General features: G+C 51.6%; 1 protein-coding gene across 1 annotated transcript; it reads right to left on the bottom strand.

The window, feature by feature from the left end:
* Positions 1-11114: 11114 nt before the first annotated feature.
* Positions 11115-13288, bottom strand: LOC138641686 (E3 ubiquitin/ISG15 ligase TRIM25-like). The gene has a single exon (XM_069729275.1). It carries the CDS (start codon positions 13095-13097, stop codon positions 11508-11510), a length of 1590 nt encoding a protein of 529 aa, XP_069585376.1. The 5' UTR covers positions 13098-13288; the 3' UTR covers positions 11115-11507.
* Positions 13289-13586: the final 298 nt, after the last annotated feature.

Below are 13586 nucleotides of genomic sequence, written 5' to 3'. Positions count from 1 at the left end.
AATAACACTGGGTCGTATGTTTTTACTGTGCAGCCTGCACTTCTGAGCCGCAACTGGCGGTGTTGGAGCCCAGGAATAGCAGTTCAGGTGGTAGAAAGATGAACACAGCAGGAGACCTGGATGACACCCAATTACTTAATCAGGCAGAGGAGTGGCAAATTCCTGCGAGATCCAGGCCTGGTTCATTTTCAGGAAAGTAAGCCGGTCAACGTTATCGGAGGATAGTCGCATGCGACGGTCTGTTAGTACACCACCTGCGGCACTAAAGACACGTTCCGATAAGACACTAGCCGCAGGGCAAGCCAGCACCTCCAATGCATACTGGCTTAGCTCTGGCCATGTATCCAGCTTAGAGACCCAAAACTTGAACGGGGAAGAGCCGTCTGGGAGTACAGTAAGAGGGCAAGCCATGTAGTCTGTCACCATCTGACGGAACCGTTGCCTCCTGCTGACTGGAGCCGCCGGTGATGGTGTAGACATTTGGGGCGGGCACACAAAAGTGTGCCAGAGTTGTGCCATACTGGGCTTGCCTTGGGCAGAGGCACTGCTTCTGCTCCCTCTTTGGGCAGAGCCTCCCCCACTGCCTCGACGCACTGAGCTGCTTTGTAAAGCACTAGCAGCACTCCTCTCAGTTGGACAGGAGAAGATGATGGAATTCACCAGTGTGTCGTGGTACTCCCGCAATTTACGCTCCCGGGTCAACGCAGGGATGAGGTTTTGGACGTTGTCCCGGTAGCGAGGATCGAGGAGGGTGAACACCCAATAATCAGGCATGTTGAGAATGTGGTCGATGCGGCGGTCGTTTCTCAGGCACTGCAGCATGAAATCCACCATGTGCTGCAGAGTGCCAACCGGCCCAGAAACGCTGTCCCCTGCTTGAGACATGATCTCTGCCCGCTCGTCATCACCCCACCCTCGCTGTACACACTGACCACTGGACAATTGTGTCGCTCCCTCCTCTGGACGGAGCTCTTCCTCCTCCATTGACTCCTCCTCATCCTCCTCACAAATTGGCCCCTGCGTACCCCTTTGTGAGGAACCACGTGGCGCTGACTCTCCAGAAGCTGATGGAAAAGGTGACTCCTCATCCTCCACCTCTTCCACCACATCATCCCTTAACCCTTGCAAAGTTTGCTGAAGCAGGCAGATAAGGGGGACAGTCATGCTGACTAGTGCATCATCTGCACTTGCCATCCGCGTGGAATAATCAAAAGGACGCAAAACCTGGCAGACGTCCTTCATAGTGGCCCACTCTGTGGTTGTGAAGTCTGATCGGCGCTGACTGCGACTTCTTTGCGCCTGATGCAGCTGGTACTCCATAACTGCTTGCTGCTGCTCACACAACCGCTCCAACATATGTAACGTGGAATTCCACCGGGTAGGTAGGTCACATATGATGCGGTGTTCCGGAAGGCGGAATCGGCGCTGCAGAGCAGCAATGCGGGATCTGGCCAAGCTGGAACGCCGCAAGTGAGCACACTCTAGGCGGACCTTGTGCAGCAGGGCATCAAGATCCGGATAGTCCCTCAGAAAACTCTGCACAACCAAATTGAGCACATGTGCCAGACATGGGATGTGAGTGAGGTTGCCAAGGGCCAAAGCTGCCACCAGATTTCGGCCATTGTCACACACTACCATGCCTGGCTGGAGATTCGCTGGCAGTAACCACACATCGCTCTCCTGCTTGATGGCATTCCAGAGCTCCTGCGCTGTGTGGCTTCGATGCCCCAATGAAACTAGTTTCAAGACGGCCTGCTGACGTTTGGCCACGGCTGTGCTCATGTCGGTCATAGGTAAACGTTCACGGGTCCATGTGGAGGTGGACTGTGACGGATCCTGCAGAGAGGAATCAGAGGAACTGGTGTAAGAGGAGGAGTCGATGCGTACAGACTGGATTCCTGCAATCCTTGGAGTGGGCAGGACACGTCCTGCGCCACTCGCACGATCTGTACCTGGCTCAACAACATTAACCCAATGGGCAGTGAGGGAAACATATCGCCCCTGTCCATGCTGACTGGTCCACGCATCGGTGGTGAGGTGGACCTTGCTACTGACGGCGTTCAGTAGCGCATGTTTTATGTTTGCCTCAACATGCCTGTGCAGGGCAGGGACAGCCTGCCTGCTGAAGTAAAAGCGGCTGGGCACCTTGTACTGTGGGACTGCCAATGCCATCAAGTCACGGAAGCTGTCAGTCTCCACCAGCCTGAACGAGAGCATTTCCAGGGACAACAGTTTGGCAATGCCTGCATTCAGAGCCTGTGCTCGGGGGTGGTTGGCCGAGAATGCCCGCCTTTTCTCCCATGCCTGTACTACCGATGGCTGTAGAGTAGACTGGGAGTGTGAGGATGACTGGGAAGGTGGTGCTGTGGGTGGAATTACACAAGGTCTCTGGGAGGAAGCCAAACCAGCTGTGCGTGAGCTGGAGGAAGAGGCAACACGAGCTGAAGAGGTGGTAGCTGCCGCTGTTGGTTGGCCTACATCTTCAGTGTGTTTCTGTAACTCCACCGCGTGCCTGGTCCGCACATGTTTCCACATATTTGTGGTATTGAGGTTGCTGACATTTTTCCCTCTTTTTACTTTATGATGACACAGCTTGCATTTGACAAAACAAATGTCATCTGCAACTGTGTCAAAAAAGGACCAGGCACTGCAAGTCTTGGGAGCGCCCTTTTTGGCTTTGGAAAGAGACAGGCTCCTAACGGGTGCCAAAGTGGAGGCTACAGGCTCCGCAGTCTTCCCCCTCCCTCTCCCTCTTTGGCCCGTAAGAGGAAGCTCTTCCTCTGAGCTGCTCCCACCACCTTCCTGTTCCTCACGCCACGATGGGTCAAGGACCTCATCATCTCCACTACCCTCTGCCACCAACTGCTCCTCCTGGGTAGTCTCAGCAGCACAGTACGCACGAGAAAGCGGCACCTGAGTTTCATCATCAGATGCGTACTGCGCTGTGGTCACCGGAGGCACTGGCCCACCTGCCTCTTCAGAGTCAGAGAGAAAAAGGTGTTGGGCATCACTGCACACTGCCTCTTCTTCCATTTCTCCAATGCTGCTTGGCTGGCCCCCTGTTTCCAAGCCAAGAGATTCAGAGAACAGAAGTAGAGACGGCTCCTGTCCTGGGCTCTCTGACTGCCTGGCCAATTTGGCAGGTGGTGAAGAGACAGATGGCTGCTCTCCAGTGCTCTGTGCCTGAGAGGATGTGGCACTAACTGAAGTCGATGCCGAGGCGTTAGCTGCCATCCACCCGACAACGGCTTCAATTTGGTCTTCACGCAGCAGCGGTGCACGGCGCTCTCCGACAAAGCTGCGCATGAAGGACTGTTCCCTGCTGAAACTGAGTGACGACGAGTCACCGGCGCCCGCAGCAGGCACAGAATCACCACGTCCTCTCCCTGCTCCTCTCCCTGCTCCGCGCCCACGCCCACGTGCCTTACTCCCTGCCCTCTTCATCTTGGTTGACAGATAAAGATAAGCAGAAAAGTACTAAGGCCTTAGTGTGCTTATTCCTGTAATGCTCCTCCTAACAGGTGTAAGAAACACTAATGTTGTAAATTGTGGACTAAACTTTATTATTTTTCAAATGTGGCCTACACAAGTGTAAGTTGTGTTTGGTGAACTTAACCTTTTTTTTGGTGCAGATCGGGCTACAGAGCTAGTTTAAATCACACGGAGACCGTGCAGACAGCCGTAAACGGCGCTGCAAGGCCAAGAAACCCTCCTCTAGGTTATCCTATATAGTGTTTTTCCACTATTTAGCTGGATACAAGTGGAAAGACACTAATAGGAATTTTTTTTTTCAAATTTTAAACTGGCTGCACTATTTGAAAAAAAGGAAATTGTTTTTCAAGGTATGAGGCAGTAACGCACCCTGAGCTGAATCCAACCGGCTATGGCTGCACACAGACTACAGGGCGAGCTGCGCTCACACGGAGACCGTGCAGACAGCCGTAAACGGCGCTGCAAGGCCAAAAAACCCTCCTCTAGGTTATCCTATATAGTGTTTTTCCACTATTTAGCTGGATACGAGTGGAAAGACACTTATAGGATTTTTTTTTGTCAAATTTTAAACAGGCTGCACTATTTGAAAAAAAGGAAAATTTTTCTCAAGGTATGAGCCAGTAACGAACCCTGAGCTGAATCCAACCGGCTATGGCTGCACACAGACTACAGGGCGAGCTGGGCTCACACGGAGACCGTGCAGACAGCCGTAAACGGCGCTGCAAGGCCAAAAAACCCTCCTCTAGGTTATCCTATATAGTGTTTTTCCACTATTTAGCTGGATACGAGTGGAAAGACACTAATAGGAATTTTTTTTTTCAAATTTTAAACAGGCTGCACTATTTGAAAAAAAGGAAAATTTTTCTCAAGGTATGAGCCAGTAACGAACCCTGAGCTGAATCCAACCGGCTATGGCTGCACACAGACTACAGGGCGAGCTGGGCTCACACGGAGACCGTGCAGACAGCCGTAAACGGCGCTGCAAGGCCCAAAAACCCCCCTCTAGGTTATCCTATGTAGTGTTTTTCCACAATAGAGCTGGAGACTGGTGGAAAAACACTAATAGGAAATTTGAGAAAAAATGTGCAGCAGGCTGCACTAAGAGCAAAAAAGAACAACTGTGTGAGGCAGTGTGAACCCCCCCTGAGCTGAATACAACCGGGTATATGGCTGCACACAGACTACAGAGTGAGCTGCACACACACACACACACAGAGACCTTGCAGAACGCTGTTAAAACAGCGCTGCAAGGCAAGAGCAAGGTGAACAGTGAAGAACACACAGCGTTTTGCTAAATTAGCCTTTGGAAAGGAAAATAAAGCAATTAGCTAGCTCAACTGGCCCTCAGTTAGAACACAGCGTCCTGTCCCTAACTGAAATCACAGCAGAGTGAGCGCAAAATGGCGGCAGCGCTTTTTTATAGTGCAGAGTGACATCATTTCAGCAGCCAATCCAAGCCTTGCCAGTACTTACATGCCCACCATGCTAAACAGGATGTGCCCACACTTTCATTCATTCCTCATTGGCTGCTGCGTTCAATTTGAATTCTGGGAACTTCCGATTCCGGTATCCGATACGCGGGAAGTATCGGAATTCAGTATCGGAATTCCGATACCGCAAATATCGGCCGATACCCGATACTTGCGGTATCGGAATGCTCAACACTACCAGCGATCACTAAGTTATTGTCTTATGGATAGGAAAAAAAGTTCCGTTTAAAGAATACCCTTTTAAGAGGATTGGTGGTCCATGACACTGGGAGCTATGGGAACAGTCAAGCGTGCGGACCCCCAGTCTGGAGGTAGCACCTCAGTCATATAGGACATCTGTGGATATGCCATAAATGTCTGCAGAGAGGATACTCCTTAGGCTGGCAGGGATTCCGCTATCTATAAACCATCTTTCTATTTTTTTTATTGTAGCATTCCTGGGACCAGACGATAGAATATTGCCAGATTTACAGAAAGTTTAAAAAAAAAAATAAAGGAATTCTAAACATTCCTCATGGCAGCAGTGATAATCTGTGTAATCTGCTCTGATGTTACATCTGCCCCGCGGAGAGATCGCAGAGTATCGTCTACACGCAGAGAGATCGCAGAGTATCGTCTACACGTGGAGAGATCGCAGAGTATCGTCTACACGTGGAGAGATCGCAGAGTATCGTCTACAGGCGGAGAGATCGCAGAGTATCGTCTACACGTAGAGAGATCGCAGAGTATCGTCTACACGTGGAGAGATCGCAGAGTATCGTCTACAGGCGGAGAGATCGCAGAGTATCGTCTACAGGCGGAGAGATCGCAGAGTATCGTCTACACGTGGAGAGATCGCAGAGTATCGTCTACACGCAGAGAGATCGCAGAGTATCGTCTACACGCAGAGAGATCGCAGAGTATCGTCTACACAAGGAGAGATAGCAGAGTATCGTCTACACGTGGAGAGATCGCAGAGTATCGTCTACAGGCGGAGAGATCGCAGAGTATCGTCTACACGTAGAGAGATCGCAGAGTATCGTCTACACGTGGAGAGATCGCAGAGTATCGTCTACAGGCGGAGAGATCGCAGAGTATCGTCTACAGGTGGAGAGATCGCAGAGTATCGTCTACACGCAGAGAGATCGCAGAGTATCGTCTACACGCGGAGAGATCGCAGAGTATCGTCTACAGGCGGAGAGATCGCAGAGTATCGTCTACAGGCGGAGAGATCGCAGAGTATCGTCTACATGTGCAGAGATCGCAGAGTATCGTCTACACGTGGAGAGATCGCAGAGTATCGTCTACACGTAGAGAGATCGCAGAGTATCGTCTACAGGTGGAGAGATCGCAGAGTATCGTCTACACGTAGAGAGATCGCAGAGTATCGTCTACAGGTGGAGAGATCGCAGAGTATCGTCTACACGTGGAGAGATCGCAGAGTATCGTCTACACGTAGAGAGATCGCAGAGTATCGTCTACAGGCGGAGAGATCGCAGAGTATCGCCTACACGTGGAGAGATCGCAGAGTATCGTCTACAGGTGGAGAGATCACAGAGTATCGTCTACACATAGAGAGATCGCAGAGTATCGTCTACAGGCGGAGAGATTGCAGAGTATCGTCTACACGCAGAGAGATCGCAGAGTATCGTCTACACGTGGAGAGATCGCAGAGTATCGTCTACAGGTGGAGAGATCACAGAGTATCGTCTACAGGCGGAGAGATTGCAGAGTATCGTCTACACGTGGAGAGATCGCAGAGTATCGTCTACACATAGAGAGATCGCAGAGTATCGTCTACACGCGGAGAGATCGCAGAGTATCGTCTACACATAGAGAGATCGCAGAGTATCGTCTACACGCGGAGAGATCGCAGAGTATCGTCTACACATAGAGAGATTGCAGAGTATCGTCTACATGCGGAGAGATCGCAGAGTATCGTCTACACGTAGAGAGATCGCAGAGTATGGTCTACACGCGGAGAGATCGCAGAGTATCGTCTACACGTGGAGAGATCGCAGAGTATCGTCTACAGGCGGAGAGATCGCAGAGTATCGTCTACAGGCGGAGAGATTGCAGAGTATCGTCTACACATAGAGAGATTGCAGAGTATCGTCTACACATAGAGAGATCGCAGAGTATCGTCTACACGCGGAGAGATTGCAGAGTATCGTCTACAGGCGGAGAGATCGCAGAGTATCGTCTACAGGCGGAGAGATCGCAGAGTATCGTCTACACGCGGAGAGATCGCAGAGTATCGTCTACAGGTGGAGAGATCACAGAGTATCGTCTACAGGCGGAGAGATTGCAGAGTATCGTCTACACGTGGAGAGATCGCAGAGTATCGTCTACACGCGGAGAGATCGCAGAGTATCGTCTACACGTGGAGAGATCGCAGAGTATCGTCTACACGCGGAGAGATCGCAGAGTATCGTCTACACGTGGAGAGATCGCAAAGTATCGTCTACACATAGAGAGATCGCAGAGTATCTTCTACACATAGAGAGATCGCAGAGTATCGTCTACACGCGGAGAGATCGCAGAGTATCGTCTACACGTAGAGAGATCGCAGAGTATCGTCTACAGGCGGAGAGATCGCAGAGTATCGTCTACACATAGAGAGATCGCAGAGTATCGTCTACACATAGAGAGATCGCAGAGTATCGTCTACATGCGGAGAGATCGCAGAGTATCGTCTACACGTAGAGAGATCGCAGAGTATCGTCTACAGGCGGAGAGATCGCAGAGTATCGTCTACACGTGGAGAGATCGCAGAGTATCGTCTACAGGTGGAGAGATCGCAGAGTATCGTCTACAGGCGGAGAGATAGCAGAGTATCGTCTACACGTGGAGAGATCGCAGAGTATCGTCTACACGTGGCGAGATCGCAGAGTATCGTCTACACGCGGAGAGATCGCAGAGTATCGTCTACACATAGAGAGATCGCAGAGTATCGTCTACAGGCGGAGAGATCGCAGAGTATCGTCTACACGTGGAGAGATCGCAGAGTATCGTCTACAGGTGGAGAGATCACAGAGTATCGTCTACAGGCGGAGAGATTGCAGAGTATCGTCTACACGTGGAAAGATCGCAGAGTATCGTCTACACATAGAGAGATCGCAGAGTATCGTCTACACGCGGAGAGATCGCAGAGTATCGTCTACACGTGGAGAGATCGCAGAGTATCGTCTACAGGCGGAGAGATCGCAGAGTATCGTCTACAGGCGGAGAGATTGCAGAGTATCGTCTACACATAGAGAGATTGCAGAGTATCGTCTACACATAGAGAGATCGCAGAGTATCGTCTACACGCGGAGAGATCGCAGAGTATCGTCTACAGGCGGAGAGATCGCAGAGTATCGTCTACAGGCGGAGAGATCGCAGAGTATCGTCTACACGCGGAGAGATCGCAGAGTATCGTCTACAGGTGGAGAGATCACAGAGTATCGTCTACAGGCGGAGAGATTGCAGAGTATCGTCTACATGTGGAGAGATCGCAGAGTATCGTCTACACGCGGAGAGATCGCAGAGTATCGTCTACACGTGGAGAGATCGCAGAGTATCGTCTACACATAGAGAGATCGCAGAGTATCGTCTACACGCGGAGAGATCGCAGAGTATCGTCTACACGTAGAGAGATCGCAGAGTATCGTCTACAGGCGGAGAGATCGCAGAGTATCGTCTACAGGTGGAGAGATCGCAGAGTATCGTCTACAGGCGGAGAGATAGCAGAGTATCGTCTACACGTGGAGAGATCGCAGAGTATCGTCTACACGTGGAGAGATCGCAGAGTATCGTCTACACGCGGAGAGATCGCAGAGTATCGTCTACACATAGAGAGATCGCAGAGTATCGTCTACAGGCGGAGAGATTGCAGAGTATCGTCTACACGTGGAGAGATCGCAGAGTATCGTCTACACGCGGAGAGATCGCAGAGTATCGTCTACACGTGGAGAGATCGCAGAGTATCGTCTACACATAGAGAGATCGCAGAGTATCGTCTACACGCGGAGAGATCGCAGAGTATCGTCTACACGTAGAGAGATCGCAGAGTATCGCCTACAGGCGGAGAGATCGCAGAGTATCGTCTACACGTGGAGAGATCGCAGAGTATCGTCTACAGGTGGAGAGATCACAGAGTATCGTCTACAGGCGGAGAGATTGCAGAGTATCGTCTACACGTGGAGAGATCGCAGAGTATCGTCTACACATAGAGAGATCGCAGAGTATCGTCTACACGCGGAGAGATCGCAGAGTATCGTCTACAGGCGGAGAGATCGCAGAGTATCGTCTACACATAGAGAGATTGCAGAGTATCGTCTACATGCGGAGAGATCGCAGAGTATCGTCTACACATAGAGAGATCGCAGAGTATTGTCTACACGCGGAGAGATCGCAGAGTATCGTCTACAGGCGGAGAGATCGCAGAGTATCGTCTACAGGCGGAGAGATCGCAGAGTATCGTCTACACGTGGAGAGATCGCAGAGTATCATCTACAGGTGGAGAGATCACAGAGTATCGTCTACACGCGGAGAGATCGCAGAGTATCGTCTACACGTAGAGAGATCGCAGAGTATGGTCTACACGCGGAGAGATCGCAGAGTATCGTCTACACGTGGAGAGATCGCAGAGTATGGTCTACACACGGAGAGATCGTAGAGTATCGTCTACACGTAGAGAGATCGCAGAGTATCGTCTACACGCGGAGAGATCGCAAAGTATCGTCTACACGCGGAGAGATCCCAGAGTATCGTCTACACGTAGAGAGATCGCAGAGTATCGTCTACACATAGAGAGATCGCAGAGTATCGTCTACACGTGGAGAGATCGCAGAGTATCGTCTACACACGGAGAGATCGGAGAGTATCGTCTACTCGCGGAGAGATCGCAGAGTATCGTCTACAGGCGGAGAGATCGCAGAGTATCGTCTACACGCGTAGAGATCCCAGAGTATCGTCTACACGTGGAGAGATCGCAGAGTATCGTCTACACGCGGAGAGATCGCAGAGTATCGTCTACACGTGGAGAGATCGCAGAGTATCGTCTACACATAGAGAGATCGCAGAGTATCGTCTACACGCGGAGAGATCGCAGAGTATGGTCTACACACGGAGAGATCGCAGAGTATCGTCTACACACAGAGAGATCGCAGAGTATCGTCTACACGCGGAGAGATCGCAGAGTATCGTCTACACAGAGAGATCGCAGAGTATCGTCTACACGCGGAGAGATCGCAGAGTATCGTCTACACGCGGAGAGATCGCAGAGTATCGTCTACACACAGAGAGATCGCAGAGTATCGTCTACACGCGGAGAGATCGCAGAGTATCGTCTACACGTAGAGAGATCGCAGAGTATCATCTACACGCGGAGAGATCGCAGAGTATCATCTACACGTGGAGAGATCGCAGAGTATCGTCTACACGCGGAGAGATTGCAGAGTATTGTCTACACGTGGAGAGATCGCAGAGTATCGTCTACACACGGAGAGATCGGAGAGTATCGTCTACACGCGGAGAGATTGCAGAGTATCGTCTACACGTGGAGAGATCGCAGAGTATGGTCTACACATGGAGAGATCGAAGAGTATCGTCTACACATAGAGAGATCGCAGAGTATCGTCTACACATAGAGAGATCGCAGAGTATCGTCTACACGCGGAGAGATCGCAGAGTATCGTCTACACGCGGAGAGATCCCAGAGTATCGTCTACACGTAGAGAGATCGCAGAGTATCGTCTACACACGGAGAGATCGGAGAGTATCGTCTACTCGCGGAGAGATCGCAGAGTATCGTCTACAGGCGGAGAGATCGCAGAGTATTGTCTACACGCGGAGATATCGCAGAGTATCGTCTACACGTGGAGAGATCGCAGAGTATCGTCTACACGTGGAGAGATCGCAGAGTATCGTCTACACGTAGAGAGATCGCAGAGTATCGTCTACACGCGGAGAGATCGCAGAGTATCGTCTACACGTAGAGAGATCACAGAGTATCGTCTACACGTAGAGAGATCACAGAGTATCGTCTACACGTAGAGGGATCGCAGAGTATTGTCTACTCTGGGTACAAAGCTATTGGGTTTGTCTGTATTTTTTCAGACCTCAGGATTAAAACAAGAAAGGTTCCTTTACTGACAGCAATCAGAGATGTTAAAAATGGCAAAAAAGTATATTAGAAAGTTACAGAACATTGCATTACACAATAACAGTCACATTAAAGATTATAGCAACGTCACCCACATCAGGTCACAGAACTTACAGGGGATCAGGGGCTCCTTCCTTTTAAAGGGAATCACAGCAATCCGCAATCTGGCCATTGAGGAGCTCCATCAAACGGCCACAGAGGAGAGAGGCTACCGGACAATGCATGCTGGGAACACTACATCTCCCACAGTGCACCACAGCAGAACATGAACCAGCAGGGGATGACAAGGGCAGAGTTGAGGTCCTTTATCCTTCCATCTCAGACGTCTTGCCGCCCCCCCGATATCTGCGTCGCCCACTACATACATGTGACATGACCCCTCTGGCCTACGCTGGGTCTCAGCTTCTGATACGGACCCAGGAGTTATTGTAGACGCAGAAGGCGGCGTGCAGGGGTTCTGTGAAGTGTGCGATGAACGTGTGCAGGTGCCTGATGGACTCACACACCTGGTAGAAGGACAGGCGGCCCGCCTCGTAGTCCAGGTATATGCCGAGTCTTTGCACCGCCGTGTCGGGGTACAAGGGGTTAATCTTAGAGTCGTGGATGGCGGAGTGCGTCTTGTCCGACATTCGCAGGCACCAGGACTTCTTGTTGTAGCCGGTCACGGCTCGGTCTCCTTTCCTCTCGATACTTGGGTAGGCCAACCCCACCATCCAGTAGCCGGACTCGCTGGTCTCCACCTCCCAGTAGTTCTGTCCGGACGTGAAGATCCTGGTGCTTAATATGTGATAGTTCACGAAGCGTTCCGAGGTCTTGGGTCGGCACTGCTTAGTCTCAGACCAGGAGGCCGTTTTCAGGTCCCGGGACACTGCGACGTAGTCCCCGGCGGTGTTGACGTCCAGCAGTATATTGGAGGCCAGCTTCATGTTGAAGCCTCGCTTTGCCTTCAGGCCGGTCACGATGTCCGTTAGGGCCGTGTGGAGCATGACGGAGATCAGGCCTTCATCCAGATCGCACACGGCCTGGACCTTTTTCTCGTCCCTCTTCCTGTCCTCCAGTTCTCCACCATCGACGGCGTAACAGTTGGCGGCTTCCGACTCCCGTCCTTGCAAGACGGTCAGCGGGTCGGTGATGCTGCACAGCTCTTCGATGCATTGCATCTTCTTGGTCAATTGGTCCTTCTCCATCTCCAGCTGTTGGATCAGATCGGTCACGTGAAGGGAAACCTGCTCCTCTTGGCTGGACACCTCGTTCAAGACCTTCTTCTCCAGGACCTCCAACTCTTCCCGAATTTCCTTAAACAAGAGGGTGACCCTCTCGGTGATGGCGGACGCCTTCTCTTCTACTTTTTGCCGGTGCTCTTGTAAACTTTGCACCCTCTTTTCGGTCTCTTCTCTCTTCGAGGTCAGTTTCTCCATGACGAGTCTCAGTTTCTCCTTCTTCTTCTTGGACGCCTCGTAGAGAAGCGACACCTGATGTCCCCGGTGCTCTCCGAAGGCACAGCAGGACACGCAGATGCAGGCCGCATCCTGGGAACAGTAGTACTCCAGTAGCTTTTTATGGATGGAGCATTTTCGGTTTTCCAGAGAGGTGGTGGGCTCCGTGAGTGTGTGCTCCACCAACTTGCTGTGTGCCCGTAGGTGGATGTCACACAGGGAGGTCTCGCACTGCAGACAAGTCTTGACGGCGGGCACAGGACAATGGACGCAGTAGGTGCAGAAGATCCCCGCTTGCTCCTGCACCGGTCTGGAGGACAGGAAGCATTCCACGATATTGCACAGTTTCATGTTCCTCTGTACCGGGGGGCGGCTGACAGACTCGGCTCGGCATTCAGGGCAGCTGTAGACCCCCGCGTCCTCCTGGCTGTCCAGGACTCGGTTGATGCACACCCGGCAGAAGTTGTGGCCGCAGTTCAGCATGGCGGGGTCGGTGTAAATGCTCAGACAAATGGAACAGTTCAGCTCCTCTTTCAGCTCAGTCGTAGCCATGTTTGTAGCTGCAGAAGATCGCCTCCTGACACCGTGCAGACCCCCTGCAGCCGCTATGTGACAGCTGCAAGCCCACCAATGCAAATGTAGCCTGACTGCAGAAAAGCACAAGACTTCAGCTGCCCACAGCCCGCCAGTCAGTGCTCGCAGCCCCCAATAGCAGCGCCTGTCTCAGCCCACAGTGCCAGAAAGTGAACAGCGAGCCGGGATTGGTCGCTGTGTTGATAAGGAAGAAAACTCTGAGACAAGAAGGAAACTTAGCTTAAAGGGGCGCGGACCGCTGATAAAGCACAGCAGCATTATCAGGCTATGTACCCACGTTGCAGAATAGAAGCAGAATTTCATGTTCAATTCTGCAAACCCTTGGCAGGAAAAACGCATGCGGATTTAGACGCGGTTTTACCACGTATTTACCGTGTTCTCCATGCCTTTTTAATACATGACTATGGGTGCGGAATTGCCGCGATTCCGCAAAAATAATGAACATGC

This window comes from Ranitomeya imitator, chromosome 6 (assembly GCF_032444005.1).
Source record: "Ranitomeya imitator isolate aRanImi1 chromosome 6, aRanImi1.pri, whole genome shotgun sequence".
NCBI classification, from domain to species: Eukaryota; Metazoa; Chordata; class Amphibia; order Anura; family Dendrobatidae; genus Ranitomeya; species Ranitomeya imitator.
This window is presented reverse-complemented; position numbering and strand designations above follow the sequence as displayed.